At 44.2% G+C, this 21,928-nt stretch overlaps 1 protein-coding gene across 1 annotated transcript in view; it reads left to right on the top strand.

Annotated features, from left to right (window-relative positions):
• Nucleotides 1–21,928, top strand: part of LOC130476168 (multiple PDZ domain protein-like) — a 195,463-nt gene that overhangs the window by 35,937 nt on the left and 137,598 nt on the right. The window contains exons 8-10 of the mRNA XM_056848044.1: nucleotides 8,739–8,859; nucleotides 9,708–9,796; nucleotides 12,875–13,070. Of these exons, the coding sequence (XP_056704022.1) occupies nucleotides 8,739–8,859; nucleotides 9,708–9,796; nucleotides 12,875–13,070 (406 nt within the window). The remainder of the gene's footprint in view (nucleotides 1–8,738; nucleotides 8,860–9,707; nucleotides 9,797–12,874; nucleotides 13,071–21,928) is intronic.

Below are 21,928 nucleotides of genomic sequence, written 5' to 3' on the forward strand. Positions count from 1 at the left end.
TTGAATGGTGCTTTAACAGAAGCTGAGCAATCAGTGTATTGCAACACCTCCCACATACTCTGTGGCAGCCCTTTAGCTCCAGATGGATTATTAAAACTGTTTCTCCAATATGCATTTCTTCTCCTGCTTCCCATATTCACCTCAACCTCCGCAGAATCCATCAGGCAGCTGCTCTCAGTGCCAGCCGGCACACAGCTGCAGCTCTTCACCTAGGTCAGCTGCCACAACCTCAGCTGCTGCTAGCCATGTGCCAACTAGCCAGCTGCCATCTTCATTGGATGCAGTACTCTTCATTTCTGTTTTTCTGTGCTGGCTATCTTCCTTTACTCCCTGAAAAGTGCCCCTTATTTACCAAAGCCCTCTATCTTCTGCCTGCTCCTGAGTCACAAATGACTCCTTAACATTCTGAAAAGACACCAAGGGCAAATGTGGCTAATAATATAGGAAATGAAAGAGGATTTGGGGTTGGCTGTGTGTGTGTTTATACAAAGAAATACAATTGAGTAGAATAACGCCGATATTTCTGCATTTGTTTAAGAACATATCCACCCCCATCAATTCTAACAACAGCCTCAGTGTTCTCTGTAGTTTAGGTGACAGCTGTTTGGTAAGACACTTCAGTTAACTTGATTTTATTTGGTGGAAAGAGGTGCTCTGCAGTTGAACTGTAATAAGTAAAGGAGGTAAAGAAAGAATACATGACAAAAGTTTTTGCCGGTGGCATAATTTATTTCTGTGGCTTTATTAATTTTTATTTTAAATTTCTTTTTTTGTCCTTCCTGATTTCAGGCATAATTCTCCATACATATCAAATGCATTGTTTTGGGGAAACTAGCTTGCAAATAAGCACTCTTTCCTTAAATTTCACATTGATTTTATACCAATTGCTTTTCCAAGGCAACCTAGTATCTTTTCCTATTTGATTTTCATGAAGTAGTTGTAATAATCAAACTGCTGTTAGTTCCTGGGTCATTTTTAATTTGACATTTTAGTTTGCCAGGATTTTGCCCGTCTTCAGGATTTAGTCTTTAGCTCAACATCTGTCAGCAATGCTAATTTTATGACCTTAAGCAGATAATGAGAGGGAGGGCATCTTGGCTATCTTCTGGGCATGGAGTATCGGTCACTGGGGGTGTGTGGGGGAGGTAGTTGTGAATTTCCTACATTGTGCAGGGGGTTGGACTAGATGACCCTGGTGGTCCGTTCCAACTCTGTGATTCTAATACTGTCACTAATGTGCAAGGTGCCTAGGTATGACACTTAAATAATGGCTCACCATTTAAGAATAACTTTTTAAAGCAAACTATGTAAAGGTTTGGGGAGAAATTGAAAAAGATTTGAATCGTTGGATAAAGATGAATAATTCATGGTTGGGCAGAGTATCAATAATGAAAATGAACGTTTTACCAAGACTGAACTTTTTGTTCAAAAATATAAATTGGTTAACATACCTCCAGCTGAGGTCAAGACTGAAAGAAGATTGCTTAAAAACTGGAGCTCTGAGAAAGCAGACAGAGTTTGAAAGAATAATAACGAAACACAGTGACCATTTATTAGGAAGAATTTACAAACTGCTAATAAAATATGACTCAGAAATGGAACAAGTAAAAACAAATATGATTAAATGGATGCAGAACCTTGGCGAGATAGTTCCGATAAAAACAGGAGAAATTATTCACCTCGGATTTAAAGTTCACTGTTAGCCAAGAAGTGAGAGAAAACTGGTATAAAATGTTTTACAGATGGCATTTGACTCCCAACATGTTACAGAAGATCAACAACCCAAGGGATAAAAAAGGAGAATGTTGAAAATGCTAAGTATCTGACGGCTCCTACTTCCATGTCTGGTGGACCTGTCCAAAAATACAACAATACTGGAATAAGATCCACAAAGAGCTCCAGGGCATATTTCATGAAGACTTTAATATCGATCTGAAATGTTTCCTGCTTAGTATAATGCCACTTGACCTATCCTCACGATTTAAAGATATATTCAAATGTGCCACAATGGCGGCGAGAGTTGTGCTTGCAAGAATATGAAAACAAACAAGCACGCCAGATATAGACGAATGGAAAGATAAGATGTTAGAATATGCAAATATGGCAAAAATGAGTTTTATGATGAATAAAACAGAGGATGAAACTATGGACCAGTTCAATGAAAAATGGCAACCATTTCATAGATATATGTCAGTAGTGAGTTAAAAACAGTACAAATAATAAGTAGCTATTATGACTATAAGCTTGTTACAGAATACTTTTTAATTACTGAATCCGGTATCCAATCATAGTTAAAAATGATTAGTTACGTTTTTAAAAGGTTAGTACAATACTAAAAACAGTATGTTTAGGTACTTTCTAAATGTATAACCAATCTATATATCCATTATTGTATCAACCAAAGGCTTTGTTTGAGTAATAATTGATTGTAGATGGGACCCCCCCCTCCCTTCCTTTTTACCTTTTGTATCCTATACCTGAAAAATAATAAAACTCTATAAAAAAAAATAATCACTAAGGAAATAAGAAATAAAGGAAGGTGGCATTTTGGTTCAAATCAGAGACTTTAAAATCTGTGCTTCTAATGGGGAAACTTGCCAAATAAATTGGAACATTTTGCATCCTCAGGATAGTTTTTTGAAGTGTTCTCATAAGTCCATACTTGCGGTTCTAAGGGCAGGGGCAGCACCGTAGCGGAAACAGGAGAGGAAATGAATACAGTGGCACAATGAAATGGGTTAACAAAGGCCACAGCTTTATCAGTTACAGCAGATAGAGCATTGGTGAAGCATAGGGCATGGATCCATGCATCGGGCAACCACCCTGTTGGTTAATGAACAAATCCAGGCATTGGGCAACCACCCTGTTGGCTGATAGACATCACCAACCTGAGTGTTGGGAGCAAACCGGAGTGGCGAACCAGTGGTTCCACTAGGGCGCAGACCTGTAAGTGGTACTTTTGCCACATGGGAGTGGAGTCGGCAACAGCCCCCCGAACTGGGCATCTGCAGTACGACTCGACCCCAAGACCCCTTATGTGGGTCCCCAAACGGGGAAGGCAGGCACGCTGGTGCAGCCTCTCTCTAAATGGAACCTGCCCAATGCCAAAACCGACAAAGAGCAGGAGAACCACCCAGTTCCCTCCAAAGCTCCTACTGCTGCAATCAGCAAAGAAGAGAGTCCTGCATTCGATGAAGCAACAGGTCCTGATCCCACAGGACAAATGAACGTCATCTGGCTGGTATAATGCAGCTTGCCAGAAAGAATTGTCCAGGTAACCGATCACCAAACCGCTGATCAATTTTACAAAAAGGCCTACAGCCTTGCACACCTTTCTCCAGATGAAGTCAACTGTTGCTGGAGCATCAGTGTTTCGGCAAAGTTGCCACTCAAGAGCTGAAATCAAATCAGTCAGGTGCCTGGCAGCCTGGGGTGTAACTCCCGAAGGGCAGCCACCATAGCCAGTAAAAGGTCAATCCCCTTACAACCAGGCAGGTCATTCTCCTGGGTTGAATTATGAGGGTATCGGGGGGGGGGGGTAATGTGTGACATTGTCCATGACAGTAGGCTTGAAGGAATCCCAGAGTATGCCATGGCAACTGATCCAACTAATTTGTACCTGGCGATCTGGGCCCAAAGAAACACTGTAACTGTAGCATAGCAGCTAGCCCAATGGACTATGCTAGGTCCGACAATCAAAACCGATCTCAAAGAACTTGAGAAGAAAACAAAAGGAGCATGGCAGCTTGTGCATTCAGGTGCTCTTTCAAGTGGATATAAGCCTTGTTTGCAGAGGCCCCCAGCAACTGATCACTGGGTGACAAACTTCTCCCTGCCACCAAGGTGGCAGCCCCAGTCCTGAATGAATGGGCCCCAAACTCTTTAGAAGAAAAAGGGGAGTCCTCCCAGCCCTGAATGGCAGGCTGCACAACAAGGGGCAGAGTAGCCATGCACCTTACTGTAGCCACAAGGCGCAATGCCATGGTCCTGGCCGAAAGGCTCTGTTCCCTCAAAGAAGCGGGGTACTGGAGGACCGTGTCCTGAGATCCTGGCCAGGAAGTGCTGTGGCAAATGCCATCACCTTCCCAACGTCCTGTAAGTACAAGTGCAGTGCTGATGGATCAATTGAGTTAAATACGCTGCAAAATCAGCTGTTGCCAAGGGCACACAGGTCCTCTGGGAAGAGGTCCGGGGGCTGGTTCACTTTTGGGTGTCAGTGTTCAAAACCTCACGTCCTGAAAGCGAGGCAACAAGTCCGCAATGTTATCGAGACCTGGAATATACATAGCTGAAAACGAGGTGTTATAGGGTCAGGCATGAAAGGACAAACCTGTGCACAAGGCGCATGAACAGCTCAGAGCATGGGGACTGCCGGTTAGTGATTCGGACCACGGCCTGGATACCACACCAAAAAAAGACCTTCGGGTCAGAGAGGGCGTCCCCGCATATGGTAACTGCAACCCAGCTTGAAAACATTTTGAGAAACGTAAGTTCCTGCAGCATCCCTGACTGCACCCGTGCCACAGGTCACCCTTGAGAACACCTTTATGTCCAGAGACATAAACCCCTAATTGATGCTTCCCCCGCCGCATCAGAATGAACCTACAAGGAAGAACTGAGATCTTGGAGTTACTGCCATGATGAAATGCCATTGAAATTGGCCAAGATTGACTGCTCAAACCTGTAAATCCATTTTTATGCCTTTTGTGATTCTAACATGGTGATGGGGAGACCTGGCTCTGGCTATGGACTTGGCAAGCAGAGTGCAGATGCCTGGCCTGGCCGAACCATTCTTACATGCAAAGTTGAGGTGTCCTAAGAGGACCTGTATCTCCCCGAGTGTGCACTTTTCTTGGCTAAGACCAAGGTAATGAGGGCCTGAAGGGTGGCCAGTTTTCTATGGTAACTTGAGGTGCCTGAAACGGAATTGAGTAAACTAGGCGCATGCTGGGGCCCAAGTTATTCCAGGAGCAAGAGATACCCTTCACTCGCCCACCAAGACCTGGAAGGCCAAGAGGAAAGATTCGCATGCCACAATATCCGCAGGGCCCCAAATACAAAATCATCCAGGTAACATGGTGGGAGTGGGTGCACACTTTAAAGGCCCACTCCAATAAGGTGCTAACAGCTTCAAAGTCAGCACAAGAAACAGAGCAGCCCATCGGCATAGCCTTGTCCACATACCATAGGCCATCAAGCTTGAAAACCCAGCAAGTAATGGTCAACCAGGTTCACTGGCAGTAGCCGGAATGCTGACTTGGCTCCCCACTCCACATGACCTCATCATGATTCTGCATGAACAAGTGGTGGCCATCGTACAGTGAAAAGTCTTGAGGTATGGCATCATTGATAGAAGAGCCCCGAGGGTAGGACAAGTGAGGTATTAGTCTGTACTCTCCAGGGATCTTTTTTGGAGCCACCTATAGGTGACACCCTAAGGTTAGGAAAGGGAGGGGTCTGAAAAAGGGGGGTTTGGCAGCCCCCAGGCGGTGCATTCTTTAGCTTCCTTGTCTGCAACCTCAGGCAGCTTGTGGGCTGATTGCAACTTGGTAGAAATGAAAAAGGTGGGGGGAGGGCCAGGGAAAACAAACCTAAAAACCCCAAGGAAAACCAAGGGGAATGTGGCGGCTGAGCCAGAAACAGAGAAGTTTCAGACGAATGCACAACGTAAGACCAAGGGAGATTGGAGGCAGGTTATTCACAAGAGCCAGTGTTGGAAGCTGAGGCGTAGCCTGGTCCCCTACCATCCCACTGTTATTAGGAAGGGGGTCACCCTGAAGGGCAGCTGGCCAGAATGAGTGTGGGGGCAGGATGGCCTGAGGTGGAGGCTGAAACAGTTATCACAATTGTGTTCATATTGGCACCATGGTGCTGGCACTTCTTGTGATTATATTCCCAGCACAACTTGCAATTTGCTTCCTCTCTCAACGCGTTCCTGACCTGCCTGCCAAGTGGGACCATGTGTGCTTGCTGAGCAATGCACACTTCTGAAAAGCCTCTAGAGAAGTTTGCATTGTCTACCTACCATCTATTTAATTTCCATTCCACTCTGTAGGGTAGCCAGCTGCCTGGAAAAAAATTATCCTGTCTGTTTAATGGAGGGCTAATGTGTAGAAATGGGCAGTTGAACTTTTCATAGCATGAAGGTAAATAATATTATCTAGGAAATAAGGCTGTAAAATGCCCTGACCTGGATAGCCCAGGCTCAGGAGCAAGGCAGGGTGGCCCCAGTCCGCACCCAGATGGAGCCCACATGGAAACACCAGGATCACCAGGGAGTGCCAGGCAATGGCAAACCACACCCAAATGACCCCCCCCCCGAAATCCCACAGGGTCACCCTGTGAGAGAAAAACCAGGCTGTTTTTAACTCAACCCTGCCTCAACTTATATATACTTATAAAGAGTGACTGGATCAAGAGGAAGGCCATGTGGCTGGGAGTTTGCAAGCAATCGGAGTGTTGCTGCAGGAGGCGAGGTGGATTGGGCAGGGGCATGGGCCGCAGTTTTAATCCTACATGCAAGCAGAACCACAGGACTTAATCCCCCTCACACACTTTTTTCCAGCCTTCATGTCTTCCTCAATCCTCCATTTGGGTTTTTTGTTTTTGTTCTTTATTTATTTTGTGATTTATTTATTCCTATGTTCTATGGCTTGATTGTCTCCCTTGCAGTTAATAGCACACAAGTTGTCATTTCTCCCCCACCACCACCACTTTTTTTAAATCTACTCTATTTTATCATCTCCGATTTATCTCCTCTTTGGTTTTGTTTTGGGTGCCAGATCGGCTCACTTGCAGTTAAGAGCACACAAGTTGTGATTGGGGCTAGCCCCCACACCCCAGCCTTCTTATTTCACTCAATCCCTCCATCCTTTGTTTGGACTTTGGTTTTGTTTTGCTGTTTGATCATTTCATTTGCAGTTAATACCACACAAGTTGTTGATGGGGACTGACACCCCCCCCCCAGCCTTCTGCATGACTAGATGTTGTTGATGTTCCTGTTCTGCCTATGTTTTTCAAGAGGTTGCAAGTTTTTTTACGGTAAATGGTTAACAATTACTGATGACTCATGGGTTTTGAATATTGTGCATTTTGTTTATTTGATCCACTCTCCCCCCTCTTGTGGATCAGACGGCTCCACAAGAGTTATTATGTGAGGTGGAGGAACTGGTCTCTAAGGGTGCTGTCCAGGTTGTCCCACCCACTGGTCAACTCTACAATTTTTACTCCAGATATTTTCTGGTTGATAAAAAAGATGGTGGTAAACTCCCGATTTTGGACCTTAGAGCACTAAATTGACACATCCACATGAGGAAGTTTAGGATGCTCTCGCTACAGGAGGTGCTCCCTTTACTATCACATTGCATGTGGTTTGCAGTCCTAAATCTTAAGGATGCTTACTTTCATGTATCCATCCATCCTTCCTGTAGTAAATTTCTCAGGTTCCAGTGTGATGGGAAGATTGATTAATTTAATGTTTTGCCTTTCGGCTTGGCTACAGCTCCCCGTGTCTTCACCAAGGTGGTAGCAGAAGTAGTTGAGTATCTAGCTACCAAGGGATGCACTATTTTTCCCTACCTCAATGACTGGCTACTTGTAGGGGAATCCGGTGAGGATTTGTCGGTTTCCATTGATCTGGTCCTGAACACACTGTCGTCTTTGGGTCTGGTAATTAACCGCAAGAAGTCTAGGTTGACTCCAGTGAGAAGGATAGACTTTATTGGCGCAGTCTTTGATGCGGACACTGTTTCGGCCTTACTAAATAACACTTTCCCCCAGTTATGGCCCCAGCTCCCCAATGGAGTCTTAAATTCGTTCTTTCTCAGTTGATGCTTAAGCCCTTCGAGCCTATGGCTTCATGCTACCTTGCCCTCTTATCCTACAAGACCACCTTTTTAGTAGCGATCACTTCGGCCCTCAGAGTGAGTGACCTGAGAGCACTCAGATTCGACCCTCCTTTCACCAAATTTTATTATAACAGAGTGGTCCTGAGGCCTAGCCTGGAGTTCTTACCTGTGGTCTCTAAATTCCATCTATCACAAGATATAGTTCTCCTTACCTTTTCCCCCGAGCCCCAGTCCTCGTCCAGCAGGCAGCTACACTCACTGGATGTACGTAAGGCTTTATTGTTTTATCTGAACAGAGTTGAAGAGTTTAGACGAGATAATAACTTGTTTATTTGTTGTAGTGGTGTTAATAAGGGGAAGACAGTTTCCACCCAGTCTTTATCTAGGTGGGTGACATCTGCGATAAGGTTGACGTATGAGGGGGCAGGAGTCCAGTGACCCATCCAGGTCCATGCCCACTCTACAAGGGCACAAGCTTGTAGCTTTCTGGTCTTGAACAATTTCAGTTTCCTCATTGTCAACCTTAATTCTCCTTTAGTCATTACTGTTGTCTTCTTGATGTTCAGCTTTAGTCCTGCTTTGGTACTTTCTCCTTTAACTTTCAGCAGTAGTTGTTTCAAGTCTTCGCTATTTTCTGCCAGTAATGTAGTATCATTGGCATATCTCAAATTGTTAATGTTGCTCCCCCCCAATTTTCACTCCACCTTCATCTAAATCTAATCCAGTTTTTCTAATGATATGTTCCGCAGCATTCTGGTGAGAAATGTTATCTATGCAATTTGTCTGCTTGGATGAGATGTATAACTACTATTGTCAATTCATGTAAAGACTGGCTTTAGAGAACATAACAGCAGTTAAAACTTTATATATTTTATTCTTTTTTTTTCTAAGAGAGAAGAAGAGACAAATGTTGGAAACGACACAGATGGAACCACATTTGATGTGGAGCTTACAAAAAACATCCAAGGATTAGGGATAACTATTGCTGGCTACATTGGAGACAAAATCTCAGGTAATATTAATAGTAGATCGCAAATATAACGCTGATTTTCCCATCCTTATACCCTCCTAGTTTTCTACATTGGCTGTTTAGCTAAGTCAGTGGGCTTGGAACTGTGTCTCTTTGTTCAAGATTGCACCATGAGTTTTTGAAGTGATGTTCTAACAGTGCAATTCTAAGCAGAGTTACACCCTTCTAAGTTGATTGAAATCAGTGGACCAATGGTGTAACTCTGCATAGGATTGCACTGTAAATCTTTAAAAGTACAGAAGGATTTATGTGGAGTCAGATTTTTGAAAAAAAAAGAAGGTTTTTTTTAACTGATGGTTGTGCAGATTGGAATAGCTTGATGCATTGTTCATTTACTTTGTAAAAAACAAAGGGTTCTGCAAAAATCCCTGCTTCTTTTGAATGTTCACATTACCTCTTAGTAACTAGAAGCCTTGGGGTGACCTCCTCACTCATAGTATTTGTAGCATGTAGAAGTTGTCCAGGCACTAGAACTGTAATGTATGAGTGAGACTAACATATTTTGAAGGTTGCGTACATTATCATAATAAATGTACATAAGCCAAGGAGCCTATGGTTGGAGTTTCCTGCCTGCAAATGTTTAAAAGTATATATTTGCCCCCAATATTAAGACTTTAGATGAAAGTGGCTTCAGTGAACCTGCACTGGCTGACATTATAGTACTTTAGGTTAAATGCTCTGATGAGAATATATCACACAGTTGTGGGAACCAAAGTTGTGATAGACTGTTGAGTGGTGGTTTACAGACACAGGGCAATTGGAGGGTTATGCTGATATAGTAGTGGCTCAAATGTAGTATTCATTACTTGACCTTTAATTCCAAATCACAGAACCTTCTGGCATTTTTGTAAAGAGTATCACAAAAGGCAGCGCAGTTGAACATGATGGCAGAATCCATATTGGAGATCAAATTATAGCGGTACGTAATCATGTCTATATTGCTTACTCTTGCAAATGCATGGTTGTAGAAAAGTATTTTAAGAGATTTTTTAATATAACTAGACATTACCTATTTTGATGGACTGTGTACCCTATCGTATACATTTACTAGCTGGAAAATAGAATTATGCCTTCACTAGTCTTCAAAATTGTTTGCTCAATAAAAGGTTAAGTGCAGCTGTGGTATTTAACACTGCAATCCTAAACTGTGCCTGTCTGACTAAATTCTTTTCTTCAATTGACTTAAGAGGGTATAACTCTCCTTTGGATTCCACTGTTATACATGTGTAGTACCTACATTGCTAGATACTGTTTGTTACAAGCATAGCTGTCTTTCTTGTGCTTTCTACTGCTAATATGCTTTTTGGAAACTAATGCAGATGTTAATATTAATTGTACTCCTATATAATCAGAAATGTAATTGCTCTGTTTGCCCTCTGCAGTTTTTCCTGTAGATCATTATTTTATTGTTACAGTAGCCACTGATAACTAGGGTTGACAGCTCTAGCTTTGGAAATAACTGCAGATTTTGGGGTTGGAGCCTGGGGAAAGTGGGGTTTGTGGAGTGGAGGGACCTCAACAGGGTACAATGCCATAGAGGCCACCCCTCAAAGTGCCGTTTTCTCCTGGGGAACTGATCTTTGTTGTCTGTAGAGATCATAGAAACATAGAGTTGGAAGGGACCACCAGGGTCATCTAGTCCAACCCCCTGCACAATGCAGGAAATTCACAACTGCCTCCCCCCCACACTCCCAGTGACCCATACTCCATGCCCAGTAGATGGCCAAGGTATCCTTCTCATGATCTGCCTAAGGTCATAGCATCAGAATTGCTGACAGATGGCCATCTAACCTCTTCTTAAAAACCTCCAGGGAAGAAAAGCTTACCACCTCCCGAGGAAGCCTGTTCCACTGAGGAACCGCTCTAACTGTTGGAAAATTCTTCCTAATGTCTAGCCGGAAACTCTTTTGATTTAATTTCAAGCCGTTGGTTCTGGTCCGACCTTCTGGAGCAACAGAAAACAACTCAGCACCATCTTCTATATGACAGCCCTTCAAGTACTTGAAGATTGTTATATTCCCTCTCAGTCTTCTCTTCTACACCCAGCTCCTTCAACCTTTCCTCATAGAACTTGGTCTCCAGACCCCTTACCATCTTTGTTGCCCTCCTCTGCACCCATTCCAGCTTGTCTACATCTTTCTTAAATTGCGGTGCCCAAAGCTGAACACAATACTCCAGGTGAGGTCGAACCAGAGCAGAGAAAAGCAATACCATCACTTTGCGTGATCTGGACACTATACTTCTGTTGATACGGCCCAAGATTGCATTTGCCTTTTTAGCTACTGCATCACACTGAACTCATGTTCAGTGTTTGGGCTACTAAAACCCCAAGATCCTTTTCGCACACACTGCTGCTAAGACAAATCTCCCCCATCCTATAATTAGGCATTTGATTTTTCCTACCTAAATGCAGGACTTTACATTTATTTTTGTTGAAGTGCATTTTATTAGATTTAGCTAATACAACTATTATTATTTCTCCAGCCTGTTAAGATCATCCTTTATCCTGGCTCTGTCTTCTACCGTATTTGTTACCCCTCCCAATTTAGTATCATCTGCAAATTTTATAAGCATCCCCTCTATTCCTTCATACAAATCATTTATAAAAATGTTGACCAACACAGGGCCCAGGACTGATCCCTGAGGCACTCCACTAGTCACTTCTCTCCAAGTGGATGAGGAACCATTAACAAGCATTCTTTGGGGGCGATCTGTCAACCAGTTACAGATCCACCTAACAGAAATAGGATCTAAACCACATTTTCCAAATTTGTCAACAAGAATATTATGGGGAACTTTATCAAAAGCCTTACTGAAATCAAGATAAACTATGTCTACAGCATTCCCCTGATCCAACAAGGTAGTAACTTTCTCAAAAAAGGAGATAAGATTAGTCTGACATGACTTGTTCTTGAGCAACCTGTGCTGGGTCTTAGTGATCAGATCCATCCTTCCTAAATGCTCAAGGACTGATCGTTTGATGATTTGTTCAAAAGCTTTTCCTGATGGGTCGGTAGTTACCTGGAGTGATGGGTCGGTAGTTACCTGGATCCTTCCCTCATAATATGTTCTGTTTATGCCATGTTGAGCAGCATTTCACTCGCAAGAAAAGACTGAGGAAAAGTAGGAATTGAGGAGTTCTGCCCTCTCTTCATCTCCTGTTACAATTTCACTTTCTGGTCCCCGCAATGGGCTTATCTTGTTCGTGTTCTTATTCCTACTCTGTACATAGGAAAATAACCCTTTTTTAATTGTGTTTACCATCTCTCGCTAGCCTAAGCTCATACTGAGCTTTAGCTTTCCTAACACTCTCCCTACAAGCACTAGTTATTTGTTTATATTCCACAGACCTTGCATGTTACAGCCTCAGCTCCCTCACTAGCCACACTGCTTTGATCCATTGCTGAAGTTGTTCAGTGACTTTCCTGCACTTCCCTGATAGTTCCCCTGACAAACTGCCTCTCAAGACTCCCTGCTTCAGAAGCAAAAACACTCAACAGATATAAAATGTAGAAACTTGTCAACTGCTATAGGGCCCCCAGGCCAAACCCCCAGGCTAAGAGCCACAGTTGTAATAGTGGGAGATCTCCAGGCCCCACCTGAAAATTTGCATCCCTACTGATAACATGACCATGTCAGACTGCTATTAGCACAAGGTCAGCTATACCACGATATTATTTATCCAACAATAGAAACTGAACTGTGGACTGATAAGGTTATGATGGGAAATATGTATGTAAACTCAGCCTTGTGAGTTATAAATACTGAAAGCAGAATAAATCAGAATGTGGTTTTTAGCGGGAGATACGTATATAATATTTCAGAGATGTGACAGTAGAGCAATGGATTTTAAAAAAACAGGTAGCTGGAGATCAGAACAAGAATATTTTGCAGATGGCTCAAACGGGGTTTGGCTCATTTTGAATGACACAGTTGTATATTATTTTCCCCTTCTTCTAGTAGGCTGTGGGAAATTATCATATGTTTAATCCTTCAGGTGGATGGAACAAATCTTCAGGGTTTTACTAACCAGCAAGCTGTGGAAGTTCTGCGGCACACTGGCCAAACAGTCCGGCTCACATTGATTAGAAGAGGCCTTAAGCAGGAAAATCACATCCCGCCCCATGAGGACTTCAGTGCTGCTGCTGAAAAGGATTTAATTTTCCAAACTATGGATATTGGCAAAGGAAAAGGTAATTAAGATTGGCTTTGCTTTGAGTGAGCTGGATTTTATTTTCTCTTCTGCAGCATGTAAAACTGGGGGTGGGAACCAGACCCTTCCAGACCCGTACTTTTTAAATTTAAGCTTTGAAATTAATACAGTATTTCTATAAAGTTTTTTTTTTAATTTCCCCTGATTCTTAGAGCCAAAGAAAGTGTCAAGAGGGAGCTCATAGTTTTGTAGAGGAGGCAAAGAGTTCTAGCTGGAGGATCAGAGAGCTGGAGATCCTTCTTTCGTTCACAGTGCAAACAGTCTTTTAGGTAGGGACATAGCTTAGTAGGGGAACACATTTTTTACAAGCAGATCTCAGACACATTTTTTGCAAGCAGAAGATCTCAGACTCATTTCCTAGAATCTCTGTTTTAAAATGGATCTCAAGTAACAGGTTTGAAAGATGCATTTGTCTGAGACCTTGCAGAGCTGCTGCTACTCATTAGGCTATATGGACCAAGAGGCTGATGTTATTATTTTTTTAAAAAAACAATTCTATTATTTTCCATAATATCATATTCAGGCATTTCAACAATTGATAACAATCATCAACAGAGAGAAAAAGAGAAAATATAATATTGTTGAAAATACATTTTATCTTTAAATAAAAATTGAAACGTCCCCTTCACCCCCCTCCATCTTATTATAAATTTATGTACTCTTTTTTATAAAAATTCTAATCCTAATAGTATTTTATGTAATTAAGTATAGATTCTTGTTTACTATTGATTAAATTGTAATTAGGTACAATTTAAAAACATAGATTTTATTATTTTAGATTAACCATAGTATAGTAATTATAACAATTAATTATTAGGTATTATTTATAATAGTAAAAAATGGATTAGATCAATGAATAACCTTTGAGCGTCCTCATTTGAAACTCATTTTCACAGTAAACCCTCCACGCCTGCCATTCACCCATAAATTGTACATTGTCTTTTTGGTTTATCAATTCAGTAAGTTTTGCCATTTCCATCAATTCTAACATCTTTTGTATCCAGTCTTTTTTGTCTGGTATTTCCATTGTCTTCCATTTAGCTGCATATATTAATCTTGCAGCAGTGGTGGCATAAAAGAGGCTGATGTTATAAGCCAGCTTCACATGTTCATATTTAAGCACTTTTATACTATTTCACTACTAACAAGTGCATTGCTCACTTAGCAAGACCAGGCTTCTGTAGTAGTGACGTTGAGACTGGAATATATAATGTGCTGTGAGAATTTAGGCTTTAATCAAAATATCAAGCTGGAGACTTGTATGGCTTTTTGATGTCACCACAAGTAAACTTTTACATGTCGTTTTCTTGCCAGTCCAGTGCCTAATTGAGTGAGGGGGCTCCTGAGCCCATGACTTCTACCCCTGCCTGGACGCACTTGTGTAACCCACAGAATGCGTACACTAAGAAACAACACAGTGACTCAACGTTGGGTGGAATGGCCACAAATTTATTGATTGTAGCAGCAAGGCATTGGCATGGCATGGGGACGTTATCCTTCCCATCGACCTTCCCGTCTGCAGGCTGGTGTGCTTCTCCCAGCCTGAGTGCTGGGCCAATTAGAGATGGCAGTATCTGAGACACACGAGGACGGATGCCAGCTGTGTGGTCCCCTGCCACTTGGTAGGAGCCCATCCTGACAGCCCACAGCAAGGCCTGCCCCCCCGACAGCCCTTGAGCTGGACTTGTCCCTGGCAGCCCCCAGCTTGGCATGTCCTCTTCAGGCCTCCCCCAAAATCTTTTAATGGGATCCTTCACATGGGGAAAAGGGGCACGTAGGCCGGCTTTCCCCCCCAAACTGGATCCTGTCCCAATGCCAACCGCCACAAGAGCCGGACGGGACCTCCCCCAGGCCCCGGCCGACTCCCGCCAACGCCTAGCACTGCAACCAAGTCTGTAGGCCATGGCGGATGTTGTGCAGCCAAATGTCTGTCCCCCAAGAAGAGGTGGACCCCATCCAAGGCGATGCGTAATGTCTGGATGATGTATCACTTGGCCTCCCAGAGCAACGGCCTCCTTGCCAATAGCTGACGTGACCTTCTGCCTGGCCCTATACACTTTCTCAGGATGCACCGCACCTCGCCAAGACCATTTCTCCAACAGGTCAGGCCACAGGAAGCTAGTGCTGCGCCATTCTGTCGCCAGGGCCCTCAGGTCACCTGCAGCCGCCGCTCTCAGGTCATTGCCGCATCTCGTTCCCAAATCGTTCTTGCCAAGCTGAGTAACCAGGGTGTCAGGAGGCCCACCAGCAGCTGCTTTTCTCTGGATCGTAGGGACCAGTGCTCCCCACTTCATGCCACAACATCCCAGCCATGACACGCAGGTCCTCCATCCCTAAGTAGCATCCCCATCTGGACGATTCCGTGTACTTCCCAGCCCAATGTACGATACTGTGCCCACAAATCCAAACATGGAGAGCTCGTCGTGCTGCAACTTAAACAAAAAAGGCTGCAACTTAAAAACAAAGACAGTTAACCAGCACCCCACCCTTAAGGTCTGATGTAAACCTTTCACGCGCCAGAACGCCACCTACCAATGGCCATGATCGCAGACTCTGTCAACCCCAAGCCTGCCGCTGTTGTGGTGGCCTCAATCCAGAATGAATGAGGGCTGTACATCCCTGAAGGAAGCCCAATCTTTGTCAGACAGGTGCGCAATACACTGGCAAATTGGTACTGCATCAAGGGTGACCCATCAGCATACACCAACAGTGGCCCACTACCCCAAGGCCGCACAGCCATGAAGGCAGTCATAGATCGCGTGGGACACGGTGCATGCGCAGGTGCTGCTCCCAGCTTAACCACTGCCCCCCAACCCTGCTGGTCGGTCTTGGACTATCTGATGCCAAAGTGTATTTCCCCACCCTTAAACATGATGTCTGAAACCTTCAATGCTTGGCCAGAAATATCCCCCCGGGAACCCGCCACCAGTTCCCCCACCCAGAATGCTCCATAGAAAGCAACCACAAATGCTGCTTCTAACAAGTCTGCTTCATAATGAGACCTGCTGACTTCCTGGAGAGCACTAACTATCTTGGACAGGAGGGCGTGATAGGTCTGCGCAAATCAGGCTGGCGAAGTGATGTACGCCGCTACCCCTCTACTGCCCTTCTAGTCACAAAGGAAGCACAGGGGTCAGGGTGACCATATGCCCTACTAAAAAAAAAAAAAGATAGCTGCCATATGGCCACTAATTGTTCTAGGTGCCGTCCCCTGCTCCGTGAGACTGGCCAGGTATCTCAGCACGATCTCCTGTGACGCTGGCCAAGTGGGAGACCCATCATTCATAGCAGCAAACAACAAAAATGCAGAGGCAACTGAGGTATACAACTTTAGTGTGGCCGGAGCTATAGACTGGAAGACCCCTTCCATTACAGTCTGTCGTCAATGGTCCAAAGCTCCTCCAGGAAAGGATCCAAATGCTGGTTTGCCTCTGGGGCCAGATTGCGGAATCTCTCTTCCTGGAGGCAAGACAAATTGTCTGCTAATTCATTTTCCACCCTGGCCACATGCCTAGCCGTGAAAGTGATGTTAGCCTCCAGGCAGGTCAAGACAAACCTACACATGAGGTGCATCGCTCTATCAGATTTTGAAGATTGTTTGTTAATAGCATGCACTGCGGCCAAATTATCGCACCAGAACAGTACCTTTCTATTGTGGAACATGTCTCGCCAGATGACCACTGTAACCAGAATAGGAAACAGCTCCAGGAAGGTCAAATCCCTTGCAATCTCAGAACCTAACCAGTGTGTGGGCCATGGCTGGGCGCACCAATGCCCATTAGAATAAACCCCAAAACCCACTCCTCCGGCCATGTCGGACTGTACCTGCAATGCCCCCCCCCCAAATCAAGCAGCATTTGCCAAATGGACACCCCGTTGAATTTCTGCAGGAACAAACACCATACCCCAAGATCCTCCTTCACCCCCCCTCGTGATTCTTACTTTGTGGTGCGGCCATGACGCATGGGCCTGGTAAGGCGTGCATAGAAAGGCCATCCCAGTGTCACTACGCAACAAGCAAACTTCAGATGCCCCACCAGGGACTGCAATTCCCTCAAAGTGCACTTATCACATACTAAGAAAGGGAGACCAAAGCCTGCAACGCCAATAACTTGTCCTCAGGAAGGCGTGAAACCCCTGCCATGGAATCGAGTTCTGTACCCAAATAAACCAGTTTTGTGGTGGGGCCCTCCGTTTTCTCGTGTGCTAGTGGGACCCCTAATTCCTCTGTTACCTTGCGAAAAGCCTTCAGAACGCTTGCACATGCTTCCGTGCCCGCTTCTCCTAGAAAAAGAAAATCATCCAGGTAGTGCATGATGTGCAGGGAGCCTGCCCTGTCCTTAACTGCCCATTCCAAAAAGGTACTGAATTTCTCAAATTCCGCACAGGTTACAGAGCAGCCCATTGGTATCGCCTTATTCATGTACCGCTTGTCTCCCACCTTAAACCCCAGCAAACAAAAATCATCTGGGTGTACCGGAAGTAACCGGAAGGCAGCTTGAATGTCACATTTGGCCATGAGAGCACCACGCCCGCAAGCCAAGGCTAAACGGACCGCTTGATCGAATGAGGCATACCGCACCGTATTCTGGGGGTATGGCCTCATTCACTGACGCTCCACGTGGATATGACAAGTGGTGGATAAGGCAAAATTCCCCCAGGTGTCAAGCCTTGACATGAGTAAAGGCTCTTGACATGAGTTAGACCAGTTCCTGGCTTCGCGTCAAGCTCTGGTTCTCATGCCAGTAGCATCTGTGTACAGTTTCGTTCGTCCTGTTTGCCCCACAGCTGTGCTGATGTTTAGTCTTTCTTTCCTGGGAACCACTTATCTCCGGGCTGCTTGCCCATGTTTACTTTCTCAGCCTGTATTGCATTTAAATATGTAACCTGTCTATATTCCCCCATTACCAGCCTCACCTGCATATAAGCAGTCAGTTCTTCTATCTGTCTTTTTGCTCCTAATAAAAGTATTACTGCTTCAGGAATACCTGCCTGGATGAGCTTGCTTATGGGATGCTAGGGACAGACGCCTGATCCTGGCATTAGGCTGGCAATGGGGGATCCTGACACCGGGGACTTCTTGGGAACCAACCCATCGGAGACACTGTAAGGTTGGGTAATGGAGGCTCCTTGAAGGGGCCCGCTACCCATCCAGCTGCACATTCCTTTCTAACTTTTCCCTCCACCACCCTGGGCATCTCCCAGGCAGATTTCAAATTACCAGGGTCCATGGCAACCCTGGGGCCTGTAAATGGGATTCTGAAACCTTGCGTGAACCCATCCCAAATAAACTTAGTGGAAGCCCTGAAGGGGTACCCAACCAACCACATCCATAAGGCCTCACGCTTGATGGGGGTCTCAGGCAGGCCTCCCAAAGGAGTTACTTCATTTTCCCTCCCCTGCAGCTCTGCCAGCCCCCCTTCTTTCTTAGCGGAGGGCCGGCCTCCCCGAAAGGGCTGTGACCTGGAGCAGGATGCTTTTGAGTGATGTGCTGCACAAACTTCACATGTGTTCATGTTTGCATTTAGCCCGACTACAAGAACCCCAGCTATATTCCCAGCAAATTTTCTTAGAAGCCTCCCTCTTAGAGCCCCATTTCCCACTTTTTGCAACATCCGACTTGCCCTTCATGTGCGGATTAACCACCAAACTCCAAATACTATTATTAACCAGATCCCAGCGCGTCTTCGCATTATAGGAGGCCTTCTTTCTAAATATTTTGTCATATTCCAGGGCAGCTGCTTCACCGGCTATCTCAGCAGCCCTTTCAATATACGACGAATAGTTCCAAAGGTGCCATCCCCTTTTTGGGTAGGCCATAGTGACTACTCCCGCGTACACCCCGAAGCCCTTGCGCCATCTTTTTAGCGTCTTCTCGCCAGGCTCCCCTTTTTGGTCCTTTGTGGCTGAGCTGTCGCCCCTCCCTTTTACTGATTCTGGCTTGATACATCAACATAAAAACCGTCTAGTATTTTTTCCCAAACCTTGCAGGGAAGGTGCAGGCCCAGAGGGTTATTGTCTTCCTTAAATGTAGATTCGACCTTGCCCTTCCTCCCCTTGTTCTCAGGTTCCCAAACAGCTTTTATCCCACCTTCGCTATCTGAGTCCTCCTCCAACCTCCTGTGCCAGGCCCAAGCCGGTAGGCCAGGCACATCTGAGGCAGTGCGCCAACTGGAGCGCTGTCAGATTCATCCCCAGATGATGACTCACCTGATGATCCACCGCTGTCTGATTCACCACCAGGCCTCTTCCCATTCTTTCTGCTCTGACGCCTCTTCTTGCCACCCTTCCTGCATCCCTGCTTACACCTTTCCCGTGAGTGCGACTCACTGGAGCTGCTGGAGCAGGAACTGCTAGAACTGCTGGAGCTGGAGGATGAATCCTTCCTTTTTCTGTGGCGAACCCCAACAGGACGGCTTCTGGATGCCCTGTCCTGTATGCGTGTTGTATCTGCTGCCGTAGCTAGGAATGTTTGGGCCTTGAGCTGCCCAACTTCATTGACCATCTGTTCCACCACCTTGGTGAGGCCTTGAAGCGAACGCCCCGGTGTCTCAGCAGAAGCCTCAGCCCGTGAAGCGGCACTGCCTTCTCCCAAAGCAGGGGGTCGTCGTGCCTTGGGGGCCAGTGCCTCCCAAGGCTTCCTAGGCTTCCTGAAGCGGGTCAGTGCGTTTCAGTGCCTATGCTCTTAGAATCGACCCCTTCCTGAGAAGAAGTATGTTGTCTTATTCAGTTAGACTTCTAATAAGCAGGACTCAACTGCTTTCTTACCGAAGTAAGCTTTTTATTGAATTGCTTCAATAATATGTAAAATATATAAAATATGTACAATTTTAACATAATGTAGTATGTATTTATGTAGATGGTTACAAAGTCTTAAAATGTTACAAAAGTTGAGACATTATGAGTCTTAAACATGTTTATGTTGCAAGCCATCTTAAACAATCTCTATTTTATATCTCTATTTGAGAGTATCAAACCTTAAATGATAATAACATATTATTCATATTCATCATTCAAATAATATAACAGTTACAGAAACTTGTAAAAATGGTTAGTTCAGTCAATGAGATCTGATTTAGTTAAAAGTATCTTAATTAAAAATAAAATGACTAAACTGAGGCTATCGTATTTTGGTCACGTCATGAGACGACAAGAGTCACTGGAAAAAACAGTCATGCTAGGAAAAGTTGAGGGCAGCAGGAAAAGAGGAAGACCCAACAAGAGATGGATTGACTCAATAAAGGAAGCCACAGCCTTCAATTTGCAAGATCTGAGCAAGGCTGTCAAAGACAGGACATTTTGGAGGACTTTCATTCATAGGGTCGCCATGAGTCAGAAGCGACTTGATGGCACTTAACACACACACACACACACACAAGTAGGCATACTTTACCCAATCATATCATCTGTGAAACTCCCCAGTACAGCAGGATTAGAGAGTTCTGAGATCATGCTAAGATATGGTAGAACTCTAAGACACTCCATTGTTGTTGGAGTCTCTGAGAATCTCTGGTATATGTAAAGACCAGAGAAATCTCTGAGTATTCTCTGAGTTCATGTAAGAACTGAGTCTAGGAGTCTCTCTGTTTTATGCAAAGATCAGAGAGATCTGTGTGTGAACCCCTAGTTCAGTCAAGAACTAGAAAGCTCCATGAACCTTTAATCCATGCAAAGATTAAAGAGTTCTGTGTAAGACCTCCTAGCTGAGAGGCTAGGAAAGTCTAAGAACTTCCTGTCCATAAGAACTGGAGTGCTCATGCAAGGGCTAGATAGATCTTAGTGAAAACTCCTTAATCCATGCTAGAATTAAGGAGATCTCAGTGTCTCCATACAAGGGATGGAGAGATCTATCAGAAGTGAGCTAGGGAGCTCTTAGAACCTCCAAGTTTACACAAAGACTTGGATCTAAGCTCCTCCAGTCCATGGGGACTGGAAAGCTCTAAGAGCCTCAATCCACACAAGGATCAAGGTCTGAGAGCTTACATCCCATGCAAGGGATGGAGAGATCCATAAGTATCCAACCTACGCAAAGGTTGGAGATCTATAAGCTCTCTCTTTTGGGCTAGAAAGCTTCTTCTTGTATATGTTTTTGAAATCTGGTTTTCCTGATTTTTCTTTTTATTGATATACTTCTAGTAAAATATGTGTAAATGCAGATTATCTAATCTTTAACACTTCTATAAAAACTCTTATAAAAATACAATGTATGTATTACAATGTATGCAGTAAAAGCAAGCAAGTCTTACATACTATTCAGTTTCAAAATCCAACTTCTAAAATATAACAGTCAAATTATTCTGATTCAGTTCAAAGTATCTAATTCATAAAGTCTAGAGTAAAGTATTTAAGCCATACATACCATTCAGCCTTTTCTGAGAGCCTTTTGGAAGGTTCTGATTCTCTAGCTGTACTGTGGCTGTATTTATAGTGTTTCAAACTCATTAAGAGTGAAGGGAAATCTTTTATCCCCACTTTCAAATAACATTTTTATCTATCAGGAGGAATACCTTTTATTCCCTCTATCAGATATACTGAGCAGTGCAGTAATGTCTTAGTTGCAGCTGTTCAGTTCTCCATAACCATATATGGGCTTCCTTTCCTTTCAGTCTATTTTGCTTAAAGTATAAACACTCATTTCTGAGTTCCATGATCACGTTATATACTTAATTTTTATACCATCCTCTTCGTTAGTAGAATATGCATTAAATGAGACCATTTAGAAATCTGAAGCACAATGTTTAACTATATAACTCATAAAACACAATTATTGCTTACATTGTCACTTTGTGACCATCTGTTAGTAACACACAGCCTTGAGCAGATTACAGAAGGCAAGAA

Source organism: Euleptes europaea, chromosome 4 (assembly GCF_029931775.1).
Source record: "Euleptes europaea isolate rEulEur1 chromosome 4, rEulEur1.hap1, whole genome shotgun sequence".
Taxonomy (NCBI): Eukaryota; Metazoa; Chordata; class Lepidosauria; order Squamata; family Sphaerodactylidae; genus Euleptes; species Euleptes europaea.